Source organism: Nannobrachium achirus (assembly GCF_963921795.1).
Source record: "Nannobrachium achirus genome assembly, chromosome: 5".
Lineage (NCBI taxonomy): Eukaryota > Metazoa > Chordata > Actinopteri > Myctophiformes > Myctophidae > Nannobrachium > Nannobrachium achirus.
Genome location: NC_137814.1, coordinates 45084385 through 45109084, shown reverse-complemented (window position 1 = coordinate 45109084; position 24700 = coordinate 45084385). Strand labels below are relative to the sequence as shown.

Below are 24700 nucleotides of genomic sequence, written 5' to 3'. Positions count from 1 at the left end.
AATTATTTGAGTGACAATTAATCGTCATGTAAAATGTCATAATCGTGACAGCCCTAATTGCATCCTCTCTCTCGCTCTCTCTACACACTATTTATACACACAAATATATGCATACATATCGTCGTTGTCGGCTGGAAACCTTGTATCTCCAAGTTTCAAATGTGTACGTTCTTTCGCAAAGTAAAGCCCTGCTTCATCGTACAAGGCTATCGCACAAATGTAGTGAAAACAGCAGATCTACAAGCACACAACGCCTTGCGGTGCGAGGCGTTGTGTGCTTGTAGATCGGCTGTTTTCACTAGTTGAAATCATTTTTAAAATGATAAATGCAAAACTAACGGTTTTGGACAAACAAGGTTTTCACCCGACAACGACGATATACAGATATCTGTCTATATCCATACCCATATTTCTATCCATCTATCTGAACAATAACACAAAACTAATAATGTCAGTCTCACCTGTACTTCACTGTTCTGATGTCTGATGGCGTCCTCTCGTTCCCTGATCTCCTGTTCCAGGGTGAACTTCTCTCTAGAAATCACACGGGGAGAAAACAAAAAAAGCAAGGGCAGCTGTATAACAAACCGTCGTGTTATTGCTCCGTAACCAACCCATTGTCCACAAGAATAACATCTAACGCCTAAGCGGCAGCCCGATGTTTATCCCACTGTGGTGGTGCAACACGGATTGTTGACAACAGTCAAAATGACATAGAACATCAAAGACAGATCAACGAACAGGGGAACAGTGGTGTCGTGAGCGAAAGTGACGATGAGTAATGGTTGTCCCAACATTTCATACGGCTGTTCGGCTGCAGTGCTATATTCCATTATACACATTTTCCATTTCCCTGTATATAATAACAAAAATGTACTGTGGGAGACAAAAACGTGGTTGCGTTTCCATCTCACGTACTTGTTCCAGGCAACATGAGTTCAGTTTAGCAGAGAGCAAGATTTTGCAATTAACCACATGAAATGGAATAATTAAAGGTCATATCTCATCCGAGATCGGGCACGTCCCGTTTTGGCAAACGCCTTTAAGGCAAACGCTGATAAGGCAAACTGGGCAAATGTGCTGCCCGGGACTCCTACCGTACTGATCTCCTTCTGCCGTCCCGTTAATAACCTTTTGTTATGGTGAAATGTGAGCTTGTGCACCTGCATCGCGCTTAATCCCATTCATGCGTTTATCGTGCGCTTGCCCAGGCCGTAGCGATTGCATTCACCACTGCTTCGTGGCCCGCTCTTCGCAGGCACTCGGGCGCGACGAGCAGGACCAAAGTCCGCTGGCCTTCGCGCCGCTTGCAATGTCGCTGACAATAACTGTGACATATAACCATTGTATTGCTAAAAAATCTTTATTCATTTCACCATAACAAAAGGAGGCTACTCTGTATTCGTTGGACAGTACGGTAGGAGACCCGGGCAGTACATTTGCCCCGTTTGCCTTATCGGCGTTTGCCTTAGCGGGATTTCCCCCCCGAGATCTACCTAGGCTCGGCCACTGATCCCACTGGCATTACAGTGGACTAGTGATATGGCAGTTATTTTCTCTTGATTTTTTTTCTGCCTTTATTTATAGTTGTGTACTAGAGATGGACAGGAAACAGGGGGAGAGAGAGAGAGAGAGACATGCAGCAAAGACCATCGGGAACGGGAATACAGATGAGCCTAGGTGCTCAGACCGCAAGGCCAGCGGTCCGGGTCTGACATGACTTTGTGCCAACTTTTAATGTGGTTTAAGACAACATGTGTGTTTACTTTCACACAGTGTTGCCTGTCTTGTGCTCTTTTCTCTACTAGTATTACGTCTGCCACGGTGCTTCTTTCTTGGCCAAGTCTCTCTGGGAGAAAGAAAACCCAAACAGATTTACAACCTCAGTGGGAATACCTGGTTAAATGAATGTTGAATTCATAGCTGAAATAACATAGCTGAGACTGCAAAAAGGAAAAGAAAAAAAGAAGGGGGGGGGGGGGCTTTGATCTGAACATCAATTCCAGTGCGCTCAACCTCCCCCCTTTCATTACACCAGCACCCCTCCTCCTCCTCCCCTCCAGAGGAAGAGCAAACAAAGCTGTCCTCCTGCTAGTCTGGGGCGCTGGGGCTCACCTCTGCAGCTGAGCTATTTCCTGGCTCAGGTCATCCAGCTCTTTGAAACCCGTCAGCTCTGCTGACCCCGTGGAACTGCTGCTGTCCTGAAAGGAGGGACACAGAGACACAGAGAGTGAGAGACCATGAGAGAGGAGAAGAATAGGGAGGGAGAGAGAGAGAGGGGGGGGGTGGGGGAAACGATAAGTACACATACTGAATCATGTGCTATGATAGAGAAGTGAACAGGCCAGAGGATGTGACAGAGGTATGTGTGTTTATATTTGAGAACGCGGGAGAGAGAAAGATATGCAAGATAAGGCAAGCAGGGGAAAGGGGGATAAGGTTGGAAAGAAAGATGAAGGAGGAAGGAGAGAAGGGAGGGAGGGAGGGAAGGTGAGATGGGGTGAAAGAGGAAGGATGAAGAGCGCAGATGGGATGTCAACCATTTTGGGGGTGGGGTGGAGCAGGGGGTTCAGCGCCCCGCTGCTAAATCTTCACAACATAACTCAGGAAGGAAGCAAACAGGAACAGCTCAAATGTATAGAAACTGACAAAACGTGCCTGAAGGAATGCGCCTTCAAATGACCAGGAGCTGGATGTAACCAACCTCTGTGCTGTTGAACTAGGAATGAAACTAGCAAGTGCCTACCGGTATGCTGATACCTGGATTTGATATTGTTCAAAGAAAAGTAGCCAGAGTGAGACGCCCGAGTTGTACAAGCTCACAACTTGTAGATTGTCTATTTTCTGAATGCAACACTGGCAATCAAGTACACAACTAAGTATAAATCCGGCGTGAGTGAGCGAGCAAGTGGGGAGCGTGTAATTATTGCGACATAACATTTGTTCGACCTTCCATTTGTTCAACACGGGTGAATGTTAACCTGGTGAAATGCTCCTGCCAACGCTGGTGAATGCTGACCTGGTGAATGTTAACCACTATGCCTAAACCTAACCCAAACCCTTACCTCAATAAAACTATGCCTAACCCTAACCCTAAAACCTAATACCTATATTATATATATATTATTGCAGAACAAAATAATTATCCCCAAATACTTGTACTACATTGACGCTACACCATGATTTTATTTTCTACTTACATTTAGCCATATACAGCATAAGAACCAATGACTAGTGATCAAAACATGCAATTGTTTGATATTCATCAGTGCGACTATGATGGTTCTGAATGTATAACTGCAGCTGTAAAGAAACAAACTGTTGTTTAGGTTTTGTGTGTTCACAGTTAAAAACTAAACAAAGTAATCACCAGCAGGTGGCAGTGTTTAATGTCTTTAGACCAGGTGAGCTGAGGAGACTGGGGATAGGATTTTGTGTTACAATTGATAGTTTAGCAGTAGTGCACAAAAGGCAAGATATGTACCCAGAGATGGTTCAGAAACCCATCTGAACCAGCCTAGTGCCTACTTACAAGCTTTACAATATTCCTACTTGCCTGTCTCTATACAGGCATTGGCACTAAGGCTTGCCCACCTGCCCCTGGCAGGTAAATAAAACCTTCAGGTTGCCCGCCCGGGCAAGTGCTCATTTGAGCGGGGAGTGGGGACGCAATGGTCTATGAACACAACACGAGATATCTGTCTAAACACCTGAACGTGGCCAGCGCGCTCTGTCTTCTGGTTTGCGGAATGTAAAATAAGAGCACTGATTACCTATAATGAGCTGTTTTTACTGTTGCTACACTTAAAAATGTAAAATAACAAGTGTGGAAAATATAGACATATTCAATCATAGCTACGGTATGTAGGTATTTGGTATTTGGATTTGTAAGTATTGAGGTACAGTATGACATTTTTATCGCACAGCCCCAGAAAGTAAAGAAATAAGTGTTAAATTGAGTGGTAATTAAAATCGTACCTATCATTTTATAACGGAAGATTTACTTTTCGGGCAAGTGGGCTTGACCTTTGGGCAAGTAGAACATGACCTGTACTTGCCCGACGGGCAAGTGCCTCTGAGACCTTAGTGTCAACCCCTGCTATATAATACTAATGGAAAATGTACTCAACGCTTTCTTTTTTAGGACAAAACGTTAATATTCTAAGTTGCCTATTTCACAATTAAAAAAAAATTAAATAATAAATAGCCGAACAGAAGAAAGACCATGTCTCCATTTACATGTGATGCAGCTACATACACATTATGAAAAACATAAGATGGGGTAACAGCGCCACACAAAGACAGACAGGTGAACTACTCACTCTACGCATACTGGTCAAGCTAGCAAGTTCAGGTCCCACACCAGAAATTAGCCCTGCATAGCTCTGAGAGACAGGACAGAGGAGAGATATAGAAAACAAAACAATCATGAGCTTGTATAGATAGCTTAAAAGGCTAGAAAGTAGTTAAAAGCAAAACAGCATGTTCGGAAACTGATAAAGTAACAAAAATGTATGTTACGAGCAGACCGGTAAACATCTACATTCCCAGCAGATCTGGAGAGGTGAAGAAATGCATTAGTTGAAACAGTACTTGAAGACCTGTTGCTGCCACTGCCAGATCCAACACACTCACATACACAACAGGCGTATAAGCTATCCCACTGTTAGTTATACAAGGAATGGCCACTGTGTTTTCACCTTTGCTGAAAAGTGAAATATCAAACTTCTTGTTTTTCCAATTATTTTGGAGGTATGAATCTGGTTGTACAGGACACATCTAATCTAGCGCTAACCGTCTCAGGGCATTCTGACGGGTGTCTCTGGGGGCTAGTCCCGTTTGGGCGGTGTAGCGATATGGCGGTGTAGCGATAAGGCGGTGTAGCGATAAGGCGAACTGTACTAACAGGGGGAGCCTTTCCAACAGACTGTAAAGCAAGCGATCTTTATCCCATTCATGCGTTTATCGTGCGCTTGCCCAGGCCGTAATATAACGATTGCATTCACCACGGCTTCGTAACTCGCGCGGCGCTCCGCTGGCCCTTTCTTCGCGGGCACTCGCACCTGCGGCGCTCGGGCGTGAAGAGCAGGACCAAGGTCCGCTGGCCTTTGCGCCGCTTGCAATGTCGTGGACAATAACTGTGGCATATAACCATTGTATTGCTCATCAGTACGGTAGGAGAGCCCGTTCGTACATTTGCCCGTTAGTCCACTTCGCCGTCGCTACACCGCCCTATCGCTACACCGGCCAAACAGGATTTTCCCGTCTCTGGTGGGTGTCAGTGTGACAGCAACAGGCTTTGATGTTACTGATGCGTTTTTCCCCACATTTCCCAGTCAACAGTTCCTGTTTTTACCTGGACAGAATTTTTCCCTGGATAGAGTCTTTAAGATCCATCATTGTCCCTCGGTTGGTTTCATCTATTTGATCCAACTGTTAAGATTCTTAAACTGTTATGTGCCTTAAACACACATCCACTTAACGGACTAAGACCTAATTATACTTTGTGTGACAGATGTTCAAGCAAATCAGTTACATTCGGACAGTGACACTGTCATACAAAGAATACATTAAGCTAAAGTCAGGTGCCCTGAAGGCTTGTACACAGTAAAATATATTTAACTCTGAGAGTGTACAAATGCCCATGGTTCCATTTGTATACTCTCAGAGTTAAAGTTAACACCTTGCTTTTACAGTGTATGTTGTATCAAGTTCCATTGACTTTGTGGGACAAATCCTGGACTCACTGGTCCTGCTGCAGAGGCTGCGGTCCTCTCTGAGGGGGGGATCATTTCTGGGGTGAGGGTCTGAGGGGGGTCGGTGCCCTTGGTGACCTTCTGCTGGATCAGGTACATGGCCAGAGAAAACTGTTCTCTGGTCAGCTTGCCCACCTGTTTAGTGTCAGCCAGGCCCCTGGACAGAAGAGGAGATAAATGGTAAATGGTGCCTTTATACAGCGCTTTACATAGATTCATCCATTCACACTCATACATTCATACACTGATGGCGGAGAAAACCAGGGACACTTTGACACCAACTCTGGGGGAGCCCGGGATCGACCTGGGAACCTCACGGTTGCCATCCGGCCACTCTACCCATGAGCCCCTGCCACCCAGAGATAACAACTGACATCAGTGTCAGCATCCGTGTCAGCTCCCCAACTTAATTTTTATTTGTAGATTGTCACAATCATACAGTACAGGGTTTTCTTCATTACATCATTTCAAGATTCACAATTTAGTCCATTCAAAGGTTGTTTTCCGTGGTGCCATCCTGTTGGGTTTTATATGCAGTCCATTTTTCCCCATTTCTCAAGGAATGTTTCTTCTTGTAGCCTGAGTTTATGGGTAAATCTCTCCATTACATATATTTCCTCCACAATGCACAGCACTGCTCACGAGTTGGAGGGTCACTTTTATACCACAATCTTGTGATTGCTTTTTTGCTGGCTGCCAGCAGCACCTTGACCAGATGCATGTCTTCTCTATGCGTGTTTTCCTGTGTCAAGTTTCCGAGCTACAGCACCACACTCGTTTTCGGTATTTTGTATGTTCATTTCCATTCTATGGGAGAAACGGTGTGGAGCGTCCAGTTGCGGCGCGTGAAGTCTGACACGTTTCAAGTGTCCGGTTAAACCGCCAACCAATAGGACAGAAGCACTGCGCGTTGACCGCACTTGGCAGCCATTTTGCTTGTAGTTTCCTTTCAGTAGCCAACACCCCAATGCAAGTCAAATGAACTACACACCAGGAAACAAGCACTCTGCCGACACCTGCCCATAGCCCCTCAAGTCACCATGGAAATAGATGCGTCAGAAGTCTTGGCTTGCATGTCACATCGACATGAGCTGTCTGAATCGAATGTCTGAGTCAAGACTAAAGGCCTGTCCATAGTATCTCCGAAATGTTCGGTGAGTTGCGATTTCCGACGTACACATTTCCGAACTCTCATTCGGTGTAATGCTTTACAGAAGTCGTGATTGACGTCATTTTGTAGTCGAACCGGACCTTTTGACGGAAAAGTTTGGTTTCAGTCAAAGTATGGACAGGCCTTTAGTTGTAGTTGCGTGCTGGTGTCATGCACCGAAAATAGCTGATCTATAAGCTCACAACTCGGTGCAGCTTGACACATCGGGAGATTGTAGATCTGCCATTTTTGCTGCATAACACCAGCATGCAACTAAGGCTCGACTCTTGCGAAATACCTCTTTATGCAATTATGGCCAAGATAAATCCCTGTTCATGTTCACTTGGCAGATGAAGTGGCAGGAATTCTGCTATTCAGTAAATGTGTGACGTATGTGTAGAAGACTACACGTTTCAATGACCTTAACTGTTGACCTGTATTTAACCACAATATACTTTATCATATGATGAACAGCGAAAATAGCATATCCACCTGTTTCCGCGGGAATTTACAGTAGAATTACGTGTGGGACACATCCGGAGAACAGCAGACATACAAGCTCAAGTCGCGTCACAGATGTAACTGTTGTGAGCTTGTAGATCACACTCGTCTGCGACGCCGGAACTGCCGCACACCTTCTGCGCAATGCATGATGAGATGTTGGAAACTTGTGGATACAAGTTCACAAAGCGTCACGATGCAATCATGAAGTGAGCTTATTATCTACTATTTTTGCTCTTGGTTCACCATTTATTAAACATTTCACCAATAACGACATGCCAGGTAGGAAGGCCAGGTATACAATGTTTAACAAAGAGTATATGCAGTTTCTCTGACCTGCGCGGTGTTACAGGCCATTTCATCATAATGAACACCAAACACACATACTGTACATACGGGTGCTGGGACAGGACAGGACAAGTGTTAGTGAGTGACTATTGCTGGGTTCATAAGGTTGGGCATTGTGTTCTGTTGTCTATCCTGTATTGTTCTTTTATTTGTATTGATTTTATGTGTTCTAAATATCATGGTTTCATGATTATTATTACTTTAAACAAAAGTAACCAGCACTCACTTAGATAGGATTCTTCTTTGTTTATTTAGGGTTTCACCCCCAGCAGCAGATCAAAAACTGATGTTTCGGCCTGCAGGCTATTATTACTTTAAACATATTTGGCTACTTTCACAGAATGTTGAGAAGAGAAGTGAAATGCATAATTTGCAATGACAAAATTACACGACTCTGTGTCTGGTATTTAATTTCATTTGTGTCACGTTCTCACCATATTTGCGCCAGCATGGTCTGGGGGAGGCTCGACTGCATGAAGATCTCAATGACCTCCGAGCCAGAGACAAGGCCATCCATATCTGTGTCGGTCTTCATGAAGATGTCATCGTAGCGCCCCCTGTCGGCCACAGGGACGACCCAGTTAACGGGCGCGAGCTGGGACAGACACAGGACAACATGGCGATATGAGAAGGGAACACAATCCGCCAGCACCTCTCAGTGCGCTTGAATAAAAGAGGAGTGAACCCATGGTGAAAGAATTCACCTGTTCTTAATGAGGGAACCATCAGCTCTATTTCGAGAGAATCGAGACACTTAACTCCTAACTGCTCCCCAGGTGCCGTATTAATGGCACTTTCCCACTGCTCCAAATAGTTTAGATGGTCAAAAGCAGAGGATAAATTTCACATTATGTGAAATCTATAGTGACAAATAACCCCAAAGCAACTAAAGGCAAACATTTTTGGCAATTTCAACTGGCTAATTTCAAAATAAATTCGTTTTTTGGGTGGTTAAATGGCTCAGTGGGTTAAGTGGTTAAATACAAAAAAGTTTCAGGACTAGCTACTATAAGATAGAGAAAATGGAGTTGTTTGAGGAAATAGGTGAAGTAAAGACGGACAAAAACAAAAAGGGAGAGGGATGTGTAAAATAAAAGGTAGCAGAAAAGAAGATGTCATGTCAGCCAGGCCCAGATGATGATCCCACAGATCAGTTTGTCAATAGCAGTGTTCCTTTCCTTCCTCAATCCTTTTCAAAAGAAACCGGTTTCCCTGAACACACAGATTCCCTGCAGCAATAAGGAACAGAGTGGTCCACGGACAATGCTCACAATGTGGCAGAACAAGTACGGCCTTTATCAACAGAATAGGGGTGAAGTACTGGAAAAACTGGTTTGTAAAAAAACCAAGGTACCATCATCACTCAGGAACATAATTCAAAGTAATGACTGTATAATCATTCATTCAAGGAAGTGATGAACAGACCAAGAAGGCAATAAGCCACATGAGGGGGAAACGCTTAGCTATGATTTGGCTAGCTGACCAATCAGCTATCAACAAGCTAAAGTGCATAGGTTCACTGAGCTGTCACTGTGAGTCACCTTGGTACGGAAGGAAGGAACTCAACATGCCATAACACAGACTAGAATCAGCCACCAAACACATTCGCTGAAGACGGTGTGGTAGAATTAATGGCCGAGGAACACCGGAGTTCACCCGGGCGCAAAAGAGACAAAGAAAGAGAAATATGGTTCACAGAATGGCTGTATAATATAAGTCCATCGGAAGCACCCGAGTTCATACCCACATTGTCAGGAAATCCCAGGGGACTACCATTTTATTAAATTAAAGGGTTGATCAAATGCTGTTTTCTCAATATGTTGGTGAATAATTAAGGATATGTGAATGTGATGAACAAATTATAGCCCAGCATTCACTATCCTCTGTATACAACCTCGGGCAATTATGAATACCTAGGGCCCAAATGTTTACTTATAATCACTATTCGAGTGGATCCGATTTGGATTTTGGGTGTTTAAAGATATCGATTTATTAATCAAACTTAGATTTCTTATTGACATAATGTTTTCTAAGATACTGTGATTACAGATCGAATATCAAAATGATCTCAATACTGTTGTTTTAACTATTCAAAAAAATCAATATCTTGACCTACAAAACTGCAATCAATGATGTATAGATTGCTCATATCGATACCACACAATGTACTGTAGTTAACAAATGTATCCGTTAAATAGTTGCCTTATTGCACAGTCTATAAATCCAGACACTAATGTTTGTGATGACCACTTATTTTGAATATCTTAAGGACATGTACATGATGTGGAACTGTATGTAGGACAAAATATACAGCCCTTGTGTTAATAATTATTATCAGTTCCCAACTATAATGACAGCAGCAACACAATTAGAAACGTATGGTGCTATATGGCAGAGATTCTGAACCTTCTTAATTTCAGGGACCCCCAATTTTGATATGCACAGATAGGTCTACGAACACCCATTGTCTCATCACTGGGACCCCAATCTATGATGCAAAATGGGGGGACCACCTGGAACCCCCTCAAGGACCCCTGGGTGAAAACAATGCTGCAACAATGCTTTTCCGATTTTCCATGAGGAAAAAAAAACAGACAATACTGTCAGAATCTGGACAAATTCTGACCCGGTGTCACCCTCAGAGATAAAGACACCCGTAAGGTTCTATTTGGTTCTTAACCATCCACCATTTAGCTGAGGATCCCATGGAATGGACCCCACAATGAGAACCACTAGTATATCTAACAAAAATGTGATGAAGGCATTACAATGTCTTTCTTTTTCTAATTTCTATGTTGTGGACATACAGATCCATCTAAAGAAAATAGAATATTGTAAAGAAGAAAAAGAAAATCTGGACAAATTCGGACCCGGTGTGCATGAGGGACACCATGTGTTCATTTATGGGCCGTTTTTTTCTGTGCGGAAAATCTGACCCTGTGCAAAGGCCTTATGCTGTGGCTATTGGTGAGTCAAAAGTACTGGCCTCCTGTCATTGAAGTGACCCGTGTAGGGCTGTCACGATATGACATTTTACATGACGATTAATTGTCACTCAAATAATTGGCGATTAACGATTTAATTGTGTATTTGTCGTTGATAATTACATTTCTGTTTGGCTTTTAGGCTTTGAAGTTGCATATGGTACTGTAGATATGACACATAACCTAAATATACAAATACATTACAGACATATTTGACAACTTACTACTTAAAAAATAACAGATAGTGGAAATAGCCGATCTACAAGCTCACAACGCGTCGCGATGCGACGCGTTGTGAGCTTGTAGATCTGCTATTTCCACTATTTCAGACATTTTTCAACATTCACGATTATGACGATTATGACAAAATAATTGCGATAATGTCAAATAATCACCATTAGACGATTATGTAATAATTGTGACAGCCTTTGGTGAGAGTCAAAAGTACTGTCATTGAAGTGACCCGTGGCTGAAGTGCAGTCGTACCTGTGTGCTGGCTTTGAAGGAGTGTTTGGGAGAGAGGCTCCCTGTGCCGGCGCCACCACTGAGGGAGGAAACACTGCTTAGGGAAGGAGTGGAGCGCAGGCTCTCTTTAAGTGGGGCAGAACCGAGCCCAGACAGCGCAGGTAAGACGGCCACGGCACCTGCCATTGCCCCGGCAGACTTCTTCCTCCTCCTGGAAATAGGAATGAGGTTGGCGGGCAACGCGGTGGGGACGGGCTCTTTCTCCATGGCGCGGTACACCAGATGCATAGCCTTGAGAAGGAACATAAGAAAACGGGTCATCTTTTTTAGACCTTAGCATTAACAAAAATAATTATTTCCCTGGGGAGAGCTATCCGTCATACACAGGCAGGCGTGAAAGTGCCACGCAGCATTATAAAGAGCAGATTAAACCACATCATTCTGGGTAAGATTTTGCTGAAAATAGTCGCTCTACAGACTCACATTGGGTCGCGACACGTTGAGAGCTTATAGATTGTCTATTTTCAGCGAATATAATTAATGCAGAGCCCTAAGGGACTCTGGTGAATCAAGTAGGGATAGCCAAAAGTTAACCATTACCGTTTAACCGTTAAGAAATTGGTTACCGGTAAACACAATGTCTGTGTAACATCACCCATGCAACTCTCCGCACAATGCGGTCACAAATTTCTGTTTAACACCATCCATGCAACTTTACGCGGCACGTTGACAGAGAGACGCGCTGTGATTGGCCAGGCGTCATTTGAATGGAAGCCTCGCGAGGCCCCTCCCCTACGCAAGGCTTTTCCTCCCCTACTAATACAGACTGACTGCCGTTCCCAGCACCGGTCTTATAGTGGACTAGTCACTGCACTAGCCTACTGCAAAAACCACATATCTTATAGAAAACATTTGTATTCTTCTTCTTCCTCCTCCTCGTTGTATTTGGCTATCCCATTTGGCTATCCCTAGAACTATCTAAGTATAGGGCAGGGGTTAAGAGCAACAGATAAATGCCGTCTTACCACACAGAACTCCTCTTTGTCCAAGTGTCCATCCTTGTCTATGTCACTAAGGTCCCAAATCTAAACAAACACATGAAAAGATAATGATCAATCTGACAAGAAAGATTCAATAGCCCTGCATATTTAATCAAACTCTAGTGTGACACTGATACCTTTCCTAAGGCGTCCAGAGGTAGCTTGGAGTTGATCAGCACCGGCTTCACTTTGTCCCCAGACAGGACACCGTTGACTGGACACATACTCTCAAAGATACCCTCAAATTTCCCCTTTTCATCAGGCTAGAAAGGAAACATAGAACCAGATCTCAGAAAACCACACTTAAACACATCACACAACAATCATTCCCACATAAATCCGTGGTATGTTTGAATAAAACAATAAGTGTTTTCTTGTTACAAATTATATCAATACTCACCCTTATAGCCCAGAGGGCATCTGCTGACGCTGCCGATAGGCTTGATGCTGCCGATAGTCCTGATGCTGCCGATAGGCCTATGGATGGGCTGCTTGTGTCTCTCTGTAATTAGATAACAAAAAGTTGATGAAGGCGTTACAATTTCTTTCTTTTTCTAATTTCTATGTTGTGGACATACATATCCATCTAAAGAAAATAGAATATTGTAAAGTGAAAAAAAAAAACATGCGGATGCCATAGCACCCCAAATCATCACTGACTGCGGAAACTTCACACTGGACTTTGACTTCAGAAGGTTGACATCTCTGCATTATAATTCCGTTTTGAGTGGTCTCGTGTAATATTGTAATATTTTAGATATGGATTATTGATGTATGCCATACAAAATAAAAGAGGTTTTGAATATTTCACTGCATGTGCTTGTGCAATGCATCTAGAATGTATGAAAGTTTCAAATTTTGAATTATATTACAGAAGACATTTGACTTTTACACAATATTCTAATTTAGATGGATCTGTACAGATATGGAAATCTGTTCATCTGTATGTCTAAACATCATGTTTCAATTCACTGTAGGTGTGTGCCTGACCACATCTGTTATGCAAAATCAACACAGAGGTTTCAACACTCACAAACTTGGGTGGGGCCAGGGTCTGGCTAAGGTTGTTGAGGCTTATATCATTTCCACCTTGTGCTGAGGCCACCAATCTCAGAGCTATAAAGAAACCCTGAGAACGAGAAACATCATGGGAGAAACTACTCAGTTTTAAATGTTTACATCAACATTACAGGCAAACATCCAAGTCAGAGAGAAATGTGAAGTTACCCGCTTATCCAAGTAGCCCTTGTGTTCCGAATCAGCCAAGTCCCAAATCTGAACATGGAAAGAACAGTGAAGGTGATATAACATTTTTATACGTACATATTTGTGTACATACTTCAGTCAGGGTTCCCACACATTTTTACCAATTAATTTCCAAAACTTTTCCAGAATATTTAACCCAATTTCCAGGACTATATAACAATAATTCAGCTCAATAACAGGTCGCTTACTCCTATGCGCAATTCCCAAAGACAGGTAGTGTATGCCAGTGGTTCTCAACCTTTTCAGGCTATGACCCCCGAAATAATCATGTTTTAACTGGGGACCCCCCCAACCTGACGAGCACTAAGAGTTGAGGAATTTTGTATAACACTGCGTTGCGAGGCGTTGTGAGCATGTAGATCGGCTATTTTCACAATTTCTGCCTCTATTATTTGACAATTTGGCCCGTGTTTAATTTGTCATTTCAGAGGTATTAACAAAATCAATAACCAAAGATAATGCATAGCTATTTTTTCCAGGACCTTCCAGGACCCCTGATAAATTCCAAAACTTTTCCAGTACTGGAAAAAAAAAATCTAATTTCACAATATTTCCAGGAATTTCATGACCGTGGGAACCCTGTTCAGTTTGTCTTTCTGTTTGTTTGATCTCACCTTCCCCAATGTACTGTCTGAGAGACCTGACTTCTTAAGGAATTGGGCAGCATCACCAGCAGCAACTTTTCCAGTGTTAACTGGATCCACCTACAGTGCAAAGAGACGAGACACGTTTTGTATGACACATCACGCTAAGTGGAAGCACACCATGACACAGATATTGTCCTCTAGTTTCATATCCCTTTGAAAGTTCTGGCAGAAAACGTGTGTTTAGACAAATATCTCCACTTTTCCACGAGATTCACACATTATATGAACACTTCCTTGGAGAACACACGTGTTTGGGAAGCACAATGTTTTGGGCACACAATTGACAGGTGCTTCGTGATTGGCGTGGGGTATTTAATCACACCACCTGCCAAGTGTGAGCCCCATATGTTTGTGCTTCCCAAAGGAAGTTTTGATATATTCAGTCCAGCACTCATTCCGGGCCCCTCGCCCCAGACTGAACGTTGTCGGTGTGAATCTTGAGGAAAAGTGGAGATATTTGACAAAACATGTTTTCTGCCAGAACTATCTGTCTCCAAGTCTGAGGAATGAATTATTGTGGAGTACACAAGTAGCACGAACCACTTTATTGCCGCACAGACTATCTACTCAACGCTGTGCAGTAGGACCGATCTATGGCTGTGTATTCTTACATTTAAATTTAAATGTAAGCTCACCCTGAAGTTCTGAACACATAACTTTAAGACCAGTATGGTTCGTATTGCTCATCACCTTGTTTCTTGTGACAACAGATGTTCTATATATATATACACATCACTATTCAAAGCCTGGAGAGAAAGCACTAGGTAGACATTACCTGTCTGTAATAGTAGTCATAGGCTGGGTTTCCATTCGACAACTGAAAAATAGAGAGAAGATGAAAATGAGTTCAAGTTGCAAGTTTGCAACACATAAATGTCATAAATCCTATCTGGGATTTAAATCTGGGTCTCTGCCTAGATCAGGGTTGGGCAACTTTGATGATGGCAAGGGCCACTATATTTCCACCTTCACTCCACTCCAGAGGGCCACATTGCATATTGCTACGTCGTACTTTGTCATTCTAGTATCGCATACAATAGAAGCAAAAATAGCAGATCTACAAGCTCAAAACGCATCGCGATGCGTTTTGAGCTTGTAGATCGGCGATTTTTTTGTAATCTTTTTTTTTATTTTTTTATTGGAATCCTGAAATGTAACATTTTGATTTAATTTCAAACACATTTAGTGATATACTCATGTTAACTTCATGAACCTAAATACACATTTTAATACTACTAAACTAGTCATTAAGCTTCTAATATAGACTGACAGAATTAAAGCAGGTCATGTTTGGAATTGTAACAGCTGAAATCCATAATAATATGTCAGTATTCCAGTATTAACTTTTCAGGGCTGCATTAAGTGAAGGTGAGGGCCGCATGTGGCATCTCTGCTTGGCCAGGGCAGATATTTAGCTCATGAGCTTCAGGCAGAATTCCTTGTCGACCAGTGCGTGTCCTACGAGACACCAGGGTCTAGCCTCAAGCAACTATGATGCTATCTGGCATCAAAGTTGCAACACCAACCCTTGACAGCACATTCATCCAAAACACAAAAGTCCTATCTATCAAGATTGCAGCTATACAGAAAGCTTGGGTTGTCCTCTTTCTATCCGTTTGACACCGTAGACATGTTATGAGCTAATTTCTGCCAATAAATTCTGTGCAGGTGATAAAGTCAGAGTTTTGAAGCACTTGCTGGAAATCACTCAATGGTTCTGCGACCTGCGTACCACCCGTTTTGAAATTGCAAACTCTGACACATCAACTGCACAGAATTTATTGACAGAAAGTAGCTCATAACATGTCTACAGACAGTGGATTTTAATTAAACAAAAACTTGGCCGATACAAAGAGGATAACCCAATCTTGGTGAGTTTAATGTTGTATGTGTATGAGTAATTCCAATTTCAAATACTTTTACCTCTACTCCACTACATTTCAGGGCCAAATGTTATACTTTTACTACACTACAATTATTTGAAAACTTGAGTTACTAGTTACTTTGCAGAATATACATGTATTACATTCTAAATTATCATATATCATATTATAAAACATACATTAACCGCTTCTGCCCTATATTTTGATTAGCAATACTTTTGCACTTTTACTCAAATAACATTTTGAACCCAGGCCTTTTACTTGTAACACCTTTACTTAAGTCAAATATCTGAGTACTTTTTTCCACCACTGCCGGATTGAAGCTTTTAAGAGCAAGTCAAAACTTGCAAAGCAGCTGGGGCAAGTACAGTACATTAGCTACACGGCTAATAGACATGGGGACAACACCATATAAACTCAGCCACTGACAGCTTTTTCGAATAAAAGCAGCACTTTGAATAAATCTAGCCCAGTGGCAAATAGATAGACAGATAATAAGTATTGTGATATAACCTCGTCTGCTTACATTAGTCCTAGACAAAAAGCTGCCATCAACATATGGGTCAGATTCAGTGGCTGCCTGGCTTCCTGCCTTTTAAACGTTGCTAACGTTGTAAGCTAAGCAAGTAAACTGACAACAATGGCTCTCTAAACCACTCCAGAGTCGTCGTACACGGGCTAAACAACACCCGTGCGTTACCGGCGTACACATAATGTCACTGTCATTAAAAGAAGTGAAAGGGACGCGGCGATAGGAGTCATTTTGCTGAAGTATTGGAAGTTGTTACCTGGCTGAGAGTCATGGATGCCGCCATGTTTCCTGCTGGCTGCTGTCTGACTGTCGCGGGAGTGCGCACAGCCCTGACTGAGCCGTCACGCGCTTGGCTGGCTGCTGTCAAAAATGCCCAGAGGTGGAAAAAGGAATGACTTGGTACTGAAATGTTTTACTCAAGTATCAATTCAATACTGCACTGTAGCAAAATCTTGTAGAGAGAAAACGTATTATAGAGTTATAATTTATGGCTACCTCTGAGATGTAGTGGAGTAGAAGTAAACTGGAAATAGTCAAGTAAAGTACAAATACATCACAATTGTACTCATTACAGTACTAAATAAATGTAGTCTACTTGATGATATGTATGTTGATATATGTATATCTAAGTGCCGAATGCTTCACTTTACTGTCAAAATATTATTCTTTTTTCACGCAGGAGAATACACACAAATGCACTTACAGGTCAGCAAGTAGTATGGTCAGCCACTTGTACATTCATTTGTCGCCACCATGTGGACACTGGGGGTATTTCCAATTAATCGTTTGATATGGGGAGACCTTGGTCTTTGTATTAGTTATTTCATGCATGGATTTCATGCATGGACTTGCAGGACTCCTTGACTTCAACATTCTATTACAGAAAATATTAACAGGAAATGAAATAAAATTAATAAAAAATAAAATTAAGGTCTCCCCGACCCCTTCAGTGAACTTCAAAACTAGCCTCGCAAGCCATCCCGAGTTACGTCATCACCAATGTGCTTCCTTTCATGATTAGGGTGACCAGATCCAAACTGTTCATTTGAGGGACAGAAGTACGCTTGTGTGGGACAATGTGGGACGGGCGGGCGGGGGGCTAATAAGAAATTATTACTTAAGTTGCTAATAAATGCTTTGATGCCATATTCGACCATATAGCCCTAATACTGCCCATTAATTTGTTAATTACCCCCCTATAGGGGATATTTCTCATGTTATTTTATTAACAGGCTTATCTTGCAGGGAAAACAGACAATGAGAGAGATTTACATTACAATGCTCTGCTCTATAATGTGTTCCAGTAGTCCAGTGTGGTTCAGTCTAGCTTGCTGTGATCTCACATTAAGTAAGAGCTTCAGCAACAATCAGCGCACCTCAACACCTGCCAGTCACAATGTGGGACAGAGTCTCAATTTGGGGGACGCCTGAAAAGTCATGGAAATGTGGGACTGTCCCTCGCAAAGGGGGACATCTGGTCACCCTATTCATGATAGTCATGTATTCAGGGCTATTAATACATTGACTTAGTTAATTAGTTACTGATGATATCTGTATAAATGCCGAATGCTATCATATCAAAACATACTATTCTTTTTCCATGCAGAATACACACGGGCAGTGCACTTACAGAAGGTCAGCACTCATTGTCGCCACCATGTGGACACAGGGGGTATTTCCAATTCATCGTTTGATACTTTCCTTTCCCACTTCTATTTTATGGCTTATATTATATGGATCATAATAAATCATAATAAATGAAATGATAGCAATGTACCGGCATCATGTTATGTATGTCACATGGTGTTGTATTATAGTTGGAATTTGGGCATGTATTTCTCTATATTTATCATGTCTGAGGAAGACCCTTGACTCTTGTCACAACAGCAGAAAATAAAAAATCATTTTAATGAAAGAAAAGGAGAGCTTTAGGGTGTGTGTATTATCGGTTTAAAGTTATTTCTTGGCCCAGCAATCATCCATTTAGACGTCCCCAGAGATGTCATTTTTATACTTTATTTTTTATCATAGGATTGTTACTTTTCATTATGCGTATTCACTGCAAACCTCCATGGGACAAAACAATATAACATCAAGTAAAACAAGCACAGGAATTGATTTCTAGACCTTTTTAATAAAAACTTTGGTATCAATACATTCTGCTCATAACAAAATAAGCCAACAATGTGATCATGTGTCACGTACCACACTAAGGAACATTCTGAGTTGATCCATGTTCTGAACAGCAATCATATAAACAAAGCACACGTTGAGTCCCCCAAGACACTTCATAGTAGAATAAAATTTAATTTACATCTTGAGGGGATTCAATTGTGCTAAAAAAAAAAACATTGCAACATCCATGGAACTCTTTAAATGAAAATCAGTCACAGCCAGTAGGAAGATCCTACAGGAAAGATTGTGGGGAAAATAAAATCAGTGCCAAAGAATGATTATGATCAATGAGTTACAGTACAGTAACAGTACGGTATCTAATCCCCTTTATCAGTACACATTTCAAATTACTAACTTTTGCACCTTATTTATTTTTTTCTACAGTAGTTTTCTTTCAAACTACTTAATATCAAGTACAGGTCATATTATGGCATATAGTAGTAACCTTTCAAAACTATCCTCTCCCCAAACATGAATGAGACTGCAAGTAATATTAACATGGCCAGTTTGAATTAAGAACATATCAGATGCCAATGGTTACAGATTTATTGTCAGATCAAGATATGCCAACAGGGAGCAAGACAAATGGGATCAATGCAAGTCAAACACTGATATCATTCAATTCAAAAGGTCAACGGGGAGAAGTGTCATTGCTCAAACTGCCCTTGAAGGGATCAACAAGTCCGCCAAACACCCAACCACCCCCCGCCCCCCCCTGATAAGTTTGTCACCCAAGTCGGGCCATGTCCTTGGTCTTAAGGAATGAATGCATAGCACTCACAATACTCCTTGGACAGTATAGGACAAAGTGTCTAACGTGGACAGATAAGCTTTCTGTCCAGGCTCCCTTATAGCTCATCTTTATTAAGCTTAGCAGCATCGTCTTCTTCTCCAGTTTCTGCAGGCTCCTCCTCGTCATCTTCCTCCTCGTCATCTTCTTCCTCTTCCTCCTCACCCTCTTCAGCCTCAGCCTCAGCCTCAGCGTCAGTGTCTTGTTCCTTGTTTTTCTCTTCCTCTTCTTTTCGCTTCAGGTCATCTTGCTCCTGCTTCATCTTCTTCTCTGGTTCCTGTATGGGAAAGACCAAGACGACAACATGAGATATGACATTTCCCCTTTCTTGTGCGTCATAATTTATAAATGTCTGTAAATACTGTATGTCAACAAACAAACCTTTGTGACGCCCCACGTCTCCTTTCCAGAGTCTTCAGCCTCCTTCACGTCATCTGTTATAATGAAGTTGTCGAAGATGGTGCCAGATTTTACCTGATGATAGGGCACAAGAATGTGATAAGCATCAAAGTCCTGCTCACCTCAACATGAAGACAAGAAGAAAAAGAAAAAAAAAGGAACTCATGCTCACCTGCCACAGATCCAGGCCTATCACACCGATGCTTTCAAACTTGTAGATTTCTGAATCAGCACTGTATTCAGGATTGTCAATCTCAGGATGAACCCAGGCTCCTTTGTAGTTAGGGTTGTCAATCTGCTTGGGTTTCCATTCTCCCTGCAGAGAGTTTATTAAAAATAAATCAATAGATTAACACAGATATAGCGTAGTATTATCCTAATTCTTCTTCTGAAGTGTCAGTTGCAACAAATGACGCGTCATTGCAACAAAATGTGTCAGTTACAGCCAGCTGCCACAAACATGTCAGTTGCAACCAATGACAATGTGTTTTCTGTTTTGCAACACTGCGTGAAGACACCTTTTTGAGAAAAGCCACAATTAACCAGATGCCAGAGGGTTGCAGCCCATAACGTAATACCTGGCAATACTGCTATGTTTATAGTTAATGTAACCAATAATGTAATAACTGACCAACATTTCTGAACCAATCACATCATTTGTTTTGTGCATTATGCACAACAGGTCATTATGTTATAGTTCAGAAATGTTGGCAATGCTGTGACACCAATAATCATCCAAAAGGTCTACCTTGTATTCAGGGTTTGGAATCATGGGTGGCTCCCACTCTCCATCCATATCCTCATCCCAGTCATCAGGCTTCTTGGCATCAGGATCTGGAATGTTCTCTGCCTTGTCCCAATCCTGGAGACACACAACCAACCAACGAGAATCTACTTTAGTCAGCAAGTACTACACTTGTAATAGGAAATTGTTAAGCTGGGCTCACACTAAAAAGATAATTGGGGAGATTTGAGACTTTCCAGCAATATGTCAGTGCTGTCTTTATCTTCTAAACAATCTTTTTTTAAAGAATGACCTGCTACAAAACTTGTATGACAAGAAGGAGGAACACTAGTGAATGCAGCGACCACACCCATTCCAGTACAATGGCCTACCTCTGGCTTTGTGTCATCAGCATCATCGATCTTAGCACGGTCATCCCAATCCTCTGGCTTCTTGGCCTCGGGATCCTTGATTGTCTTCGCGGGCAGAAAGTCCCAGTCCTCCTCAAAGCTGCCGGACTCCACCTTCTCATTGTCTATCTTCACCTCATAGGTCTGATCAGGATTCACGATTAGTGTGTACAAGTGGGTCAGCTCATCATCCTAAAGGAAAAACACAAGGACTTCAGTTAGTGCCGGCGTTCAATAGTGATGGTACTAGGGTTGCAACGGTACTCGTTGTTACCGGTGAGCCAGCACAACACCTGTACTTTACTTGCCCACCGATAACACTGTTAAATAAAAAGAAAACGCATCCGCTGCTCTGCCCCGAGGAGCGCAGTAGAGATGTGACATTCGCCAACGATTCCGCTCTTTTGAACAGCTCTTTTAAATGAACGATGGGATTCGGTTCTCAATCGCGGGAGGCCGGGAGCTGTTCCTTGTGTGGGAGTGTCGAGAACAGATTCAGAATCAACGGATCATCCACGGGGCGAGGCACAGCCCATCAGACTGCATGATGTCTCGTCCCCACTCGCAGGGCACGTTCCAGGAGACTAGTTGTGGCTTTATAATGTCACAGCGCACAATAGGCGGAAAAACAAGATTTAATAGTCAAACAAGAAAACGCAGGGCTGTTGTAACACTAACAGTGTTGTTGCTTTTTTACAAAGCTGGATTTTTAATATGGTCGGATGGTTGTTGTTATTGTAGCTTGAGGTAGCATTGGCTGCTACGGAGTGCTCACAAGACGACAAGATACGCAATGGTGGTTTAAACGGTGTTACCGATAACTGCGGTGTTGACACGGACGATATTTTCGGTGTTAAAAATCTCATACCGTTGCAACCCTAGATGGTACATATGTCTTTAGATAGGGATGGTGTTTTGTAGTTATGATGCACTTGTGCATCGTGAATGCAATTTGACTCAGAATTACCTTGCATTTAATGTCTTTCTTGATGAGATGATTCTTGCCCTTGTAGTTGAAGATGACATGGACCTTCTTGGTGCTGTAGCCACAGATATCAGGGCCTAGACAAAGATAAAATCTGCATTCAAGTTACTCTGCATTACGTACACTCATGTACGCATTACGCTGCTATTTGGTAGCCGATTTGAGAAATCTGAAGGACCCCAAGCTTGTTTTTGGTTGCATTCTTCATTAGGGGTTCCTGTTCACCAGCATGAAGCGAACTGTGCAGGAGACGTCCCATGCTGGCACACAATTAACATCTAAATGTAACACCCACAATTCTTGCAATTAGCTACCTTCAAATGTGTTTACCCCATCAAACTGCCCACTGTGATGACAACATAACTGATCATCTCTGCCCCTTGAACAGTCACTCAGCTGTGACTGAGTATTCATATTTACTTACCAAACATGATATAGTACTGGGAGTCTCCATGCATATCAGTTTGGTCCTGCTCAGCAGGGAAGACCTTCACATAGCCACCTCCACAGTCGATCTTTTGCTCGTGTTTAACTGTAAACTGGATGACCAAAGTCTTCCCCTCGTTGCTGAAGGGCTCAAATCGGGCAGAGCTGGCATAGAATCTGGCATCCTGGCTCGTCTGCAGACCTGTGGTGTGAACGCACATTTTAGTGAATACACAAGGAAATACTATTTCTAGGCATCAACTCACACTTTAGTGAATACATGAGGAAATACATTTCTAGGCATCAACGCACGTTTTAGTGAATACATGAGGAAATACTATTTCTAGGCATCAACTCACGTTTTAGTGAATACATGAGGAAATACTATTTCTAGGCATCAACTCACGTTTTAGTGAATACATGAGGAAATACTATTTCTAGGCATCACGTTAAACCCGTTTCTTTAGAAAAGACAGGTTGCATCATGGGCAACTGACACTGCACAGTTTTTCACTGAAGCAACTGGCTTGTGGTGAAGCCCCTGAACAAAGCCTTGTGTGGGTTGCAAAATGTAGGCTGTGTGCTTCAACAATTTGGTATTATCTTTAATCATTTGTCAAGGTTGACTTAAGACTTTGTTATAATCTCTTAGAGCAACTGATGTGCAGCAATTTAAAACAAACTGAAATTATCACATATTTGGAAAACAATACTGCCCATTTACCCTTAAGCACAAAGCTCATTTGTCTGGACTCCACATGAGTGTGATTAAGCAAAACCTACCTTTGTCTTTCTCCACATCTCCATAGAAGCCGCCGGCCGTTAGTTTCCACTGGCCATAGTCAGACTTGTGCTTGGAATCCACCCAGCGAGTCTTCCATTCATCTGAAAACAAAACACAAAACTAAAGTTTAAGAGCTTTTTTTTACATTCAGAAATGCTCCTTCCTCAAAGTCAGTGACACTGGTTAATAGCAGGCTTACTGCGATGTAGTATACAGGGTTGTAAAAGCTAGTATTTAGGTTAAGTAATTTGAGTATTTTACTGTCAGTGCTAAAGTTAGGACACATGCAGTCAAATCAAGCTGTCAGTTGCTTGGATATAAAAACAGGTTTCACTTTTGTTTCTAATCTAATATGGACAGTTTATTAGCCTCTTGTTGGGCCTCGTCCAAGTTAACCACTATCCAGACAGTTATCAAACCAAACCAACAGGCAGGCAAGCAACATAATATCCATGTACAGAGCTGTATTTAAGCTTTAAATGGAGTTTGATTGCATGCTTGCATTTTGCCACTGCTAACTGAGTGCTATACCCACTTGACTTGTACTGTAATCCATGATTCTAAAATTTCTAAAAGTGGATTCCAGGGACTCTGGGGGTTCCTTTAGGGGGGTCTAAATTGACCCATACAAGTCTGTCACTCTGACAGTGTATAAATAGAACCAAATGAACCCGTTCCATTTGTACACTGTCAGAGTTAAGGGGGAAACCTTGACATTTGAAAGTTTGAGAAACACTGCTGTAAATCAACCTAGCATAGATGCCATGGAATGAATTAAGCGTGTGTGCAGTGCAGTCTAGACTCTCCAGGGTAGACGTCGAAGACATAAGACATGAAGATTCCTTACCCCCATCGAGGAACTGTTCTTGAAAGTGCACGGTAGCACGGACACAGTAGGCTGTGAAAAGCAGCACAAACACCCCCAAGGCTCTCATCTTTGGTCCTCAGTCAGTAGCTGTCCAGTTTAACAGACAGTGTTGTTGATGTTGTCCTTGCTCACTCACACTCGCTCACGGGGAGAAGAGAGAAGCAGGAAGTGAGCAGGACTTTTGGAGTTGCTTGAGCGAACAGATGTCTGACTCTCATTGGACGAGAAGCACGCTCGGTCCCGAGCCAATCACCGTGGACCACGAAACACCTCGCCCTGCAAGACCACTGATCCTGGATCAGATTGGGCTTCGTTGTCAGCGCGCCGAACATGTACAACTACACATGTCCAGCAGAGGGAGCCAAACTACACGGATTTGTAGAGCGTCTCGAAGTGGTGGAAGCAGTAGTCTACCACCAACTCTGATATTGTATTTAATCTGGATTTTAACAGCGTTATGGTCATTTCATGTGTTAAACAATGTCACTGCTGCAGTCTGCAGTGTGTACGCTCTGGACCAGAGCTATGCTGTGTCAGTGTGTGGCAAGCAACATTAGTGCGGACTGG

At 42.4% G+C, this 24700-nt stretch overlaps 2 protein-coding genes across 4 annotated transcripts in view; both read right to left on the bottom strand.

Annotated features, from left to right (window-relative positions):
- The window catches only part of LOC308285744 (epidermal growth factor receptor substrate 15-like 1), a 28449-nt gene extending 11565 nt beyond the window's left edge, over positions 1-16884 (bottom strand). For 2 of the 3 annotated variants that reach the window (XM_080726593.1, XM_080726594.1), the window contains exons 1-14: positions 16829-16884; positions 14933-14974; positions 14125-14214; positions 13472-13519; positions 13278-13373; positions 12645-12746; positions 12382-12507; positions 12230-12289; positions 11226-11495; positions 8190-8350; positions 5748-5913; positions 4323-4385; positions 2116-2201; positions 462-534 (exon numbers count right to left, since the gene is read on the bottom strand). In XM_080726593.1, coding sequence (XP_080582719.1) covers positions 462-534; positions 2116-2201; positions 4323-4385; positions 5748-5913; positions 8190-8350; positions 11226-11495; positions 12230-12289; positions 12382-12507; positions 12645-12746; positions 13278-13373; positions 13472-13519; positions 14125-14214; positions 14933-14974; positions 16829-16855 — 1410 coding nt within the window. In that variant the 5' untranslated portion in view covers positions 16856-16884. The remainder of the gene's footprint in view (positions 1-461; positions 535-2115; positions 2202-4322; positions 4386-5747; positions 5914-8189; positions 8351-11225; positions 11496-12229; positions 12290-12381; positions 12508-12644; positions 12747-13277; positions 13374-13471; positions 13520-14124; positions 14215-14932; positions 14975-16828) is intronic. The other variant, XM_080726595.1, reaches the window with a different exon arrangement.
- Positions 16885-18686: 1802 nt separating this feature from the next.
- On the bottom strand, positions 18687-24295 carry calr3b (calreticulin 3b). The gene is made up of 9 exons (XM_080726598.1): positions 24113-24295; positions 23265-23366; positions 22480-22683; positions 22038-22132; positions 21053-21262; positions 20685-20798; positions 20109-20252; positions 19919-20011; positions 18687-19814 (listed from the first exon to the last, which is right to left on the bottom strand). Exons 1-9 carry the CDS (start codon positions 24198-24200, stop codon positions 19596-19598), a joined length of 1269 nt encoding a protein of 422 aa, XP_080582724.1. The 5' UTR covers positions 24201-24295; the 3' UTR covers positions 18687-19595.
- Positions 24296-24700: the final 405 nt, after the last annotated feature.

What these genes read in the sequence shown, in the direction of transcription:
- calr3b (XM_080726598.1), bottom strand. Translation starts at nt 24,200, where the DNA reads ATGAGAGCCTTGGGGGTGTTTGTGCTGCTTTTCACAGCCTACTGTGTC. An exon ending in TAGGCCTGGATCTGTGGCAG is followed by an intron (nt 20,012 to 20,108) that starts GTGAGCATGAGT and finishes CCCTATCATCAG; the next exon opens with GTAAAATCTGGCACCATCTT. An exon ending in AGACGTGGGGCGTCACAAAG is followed by an intron (nt 19,815 to 19,918) that starts GTTTGTTTGTTG and finishes TTTCCCATACAG; the next exon opens with GAACCAGAGAAGAAGATGAA.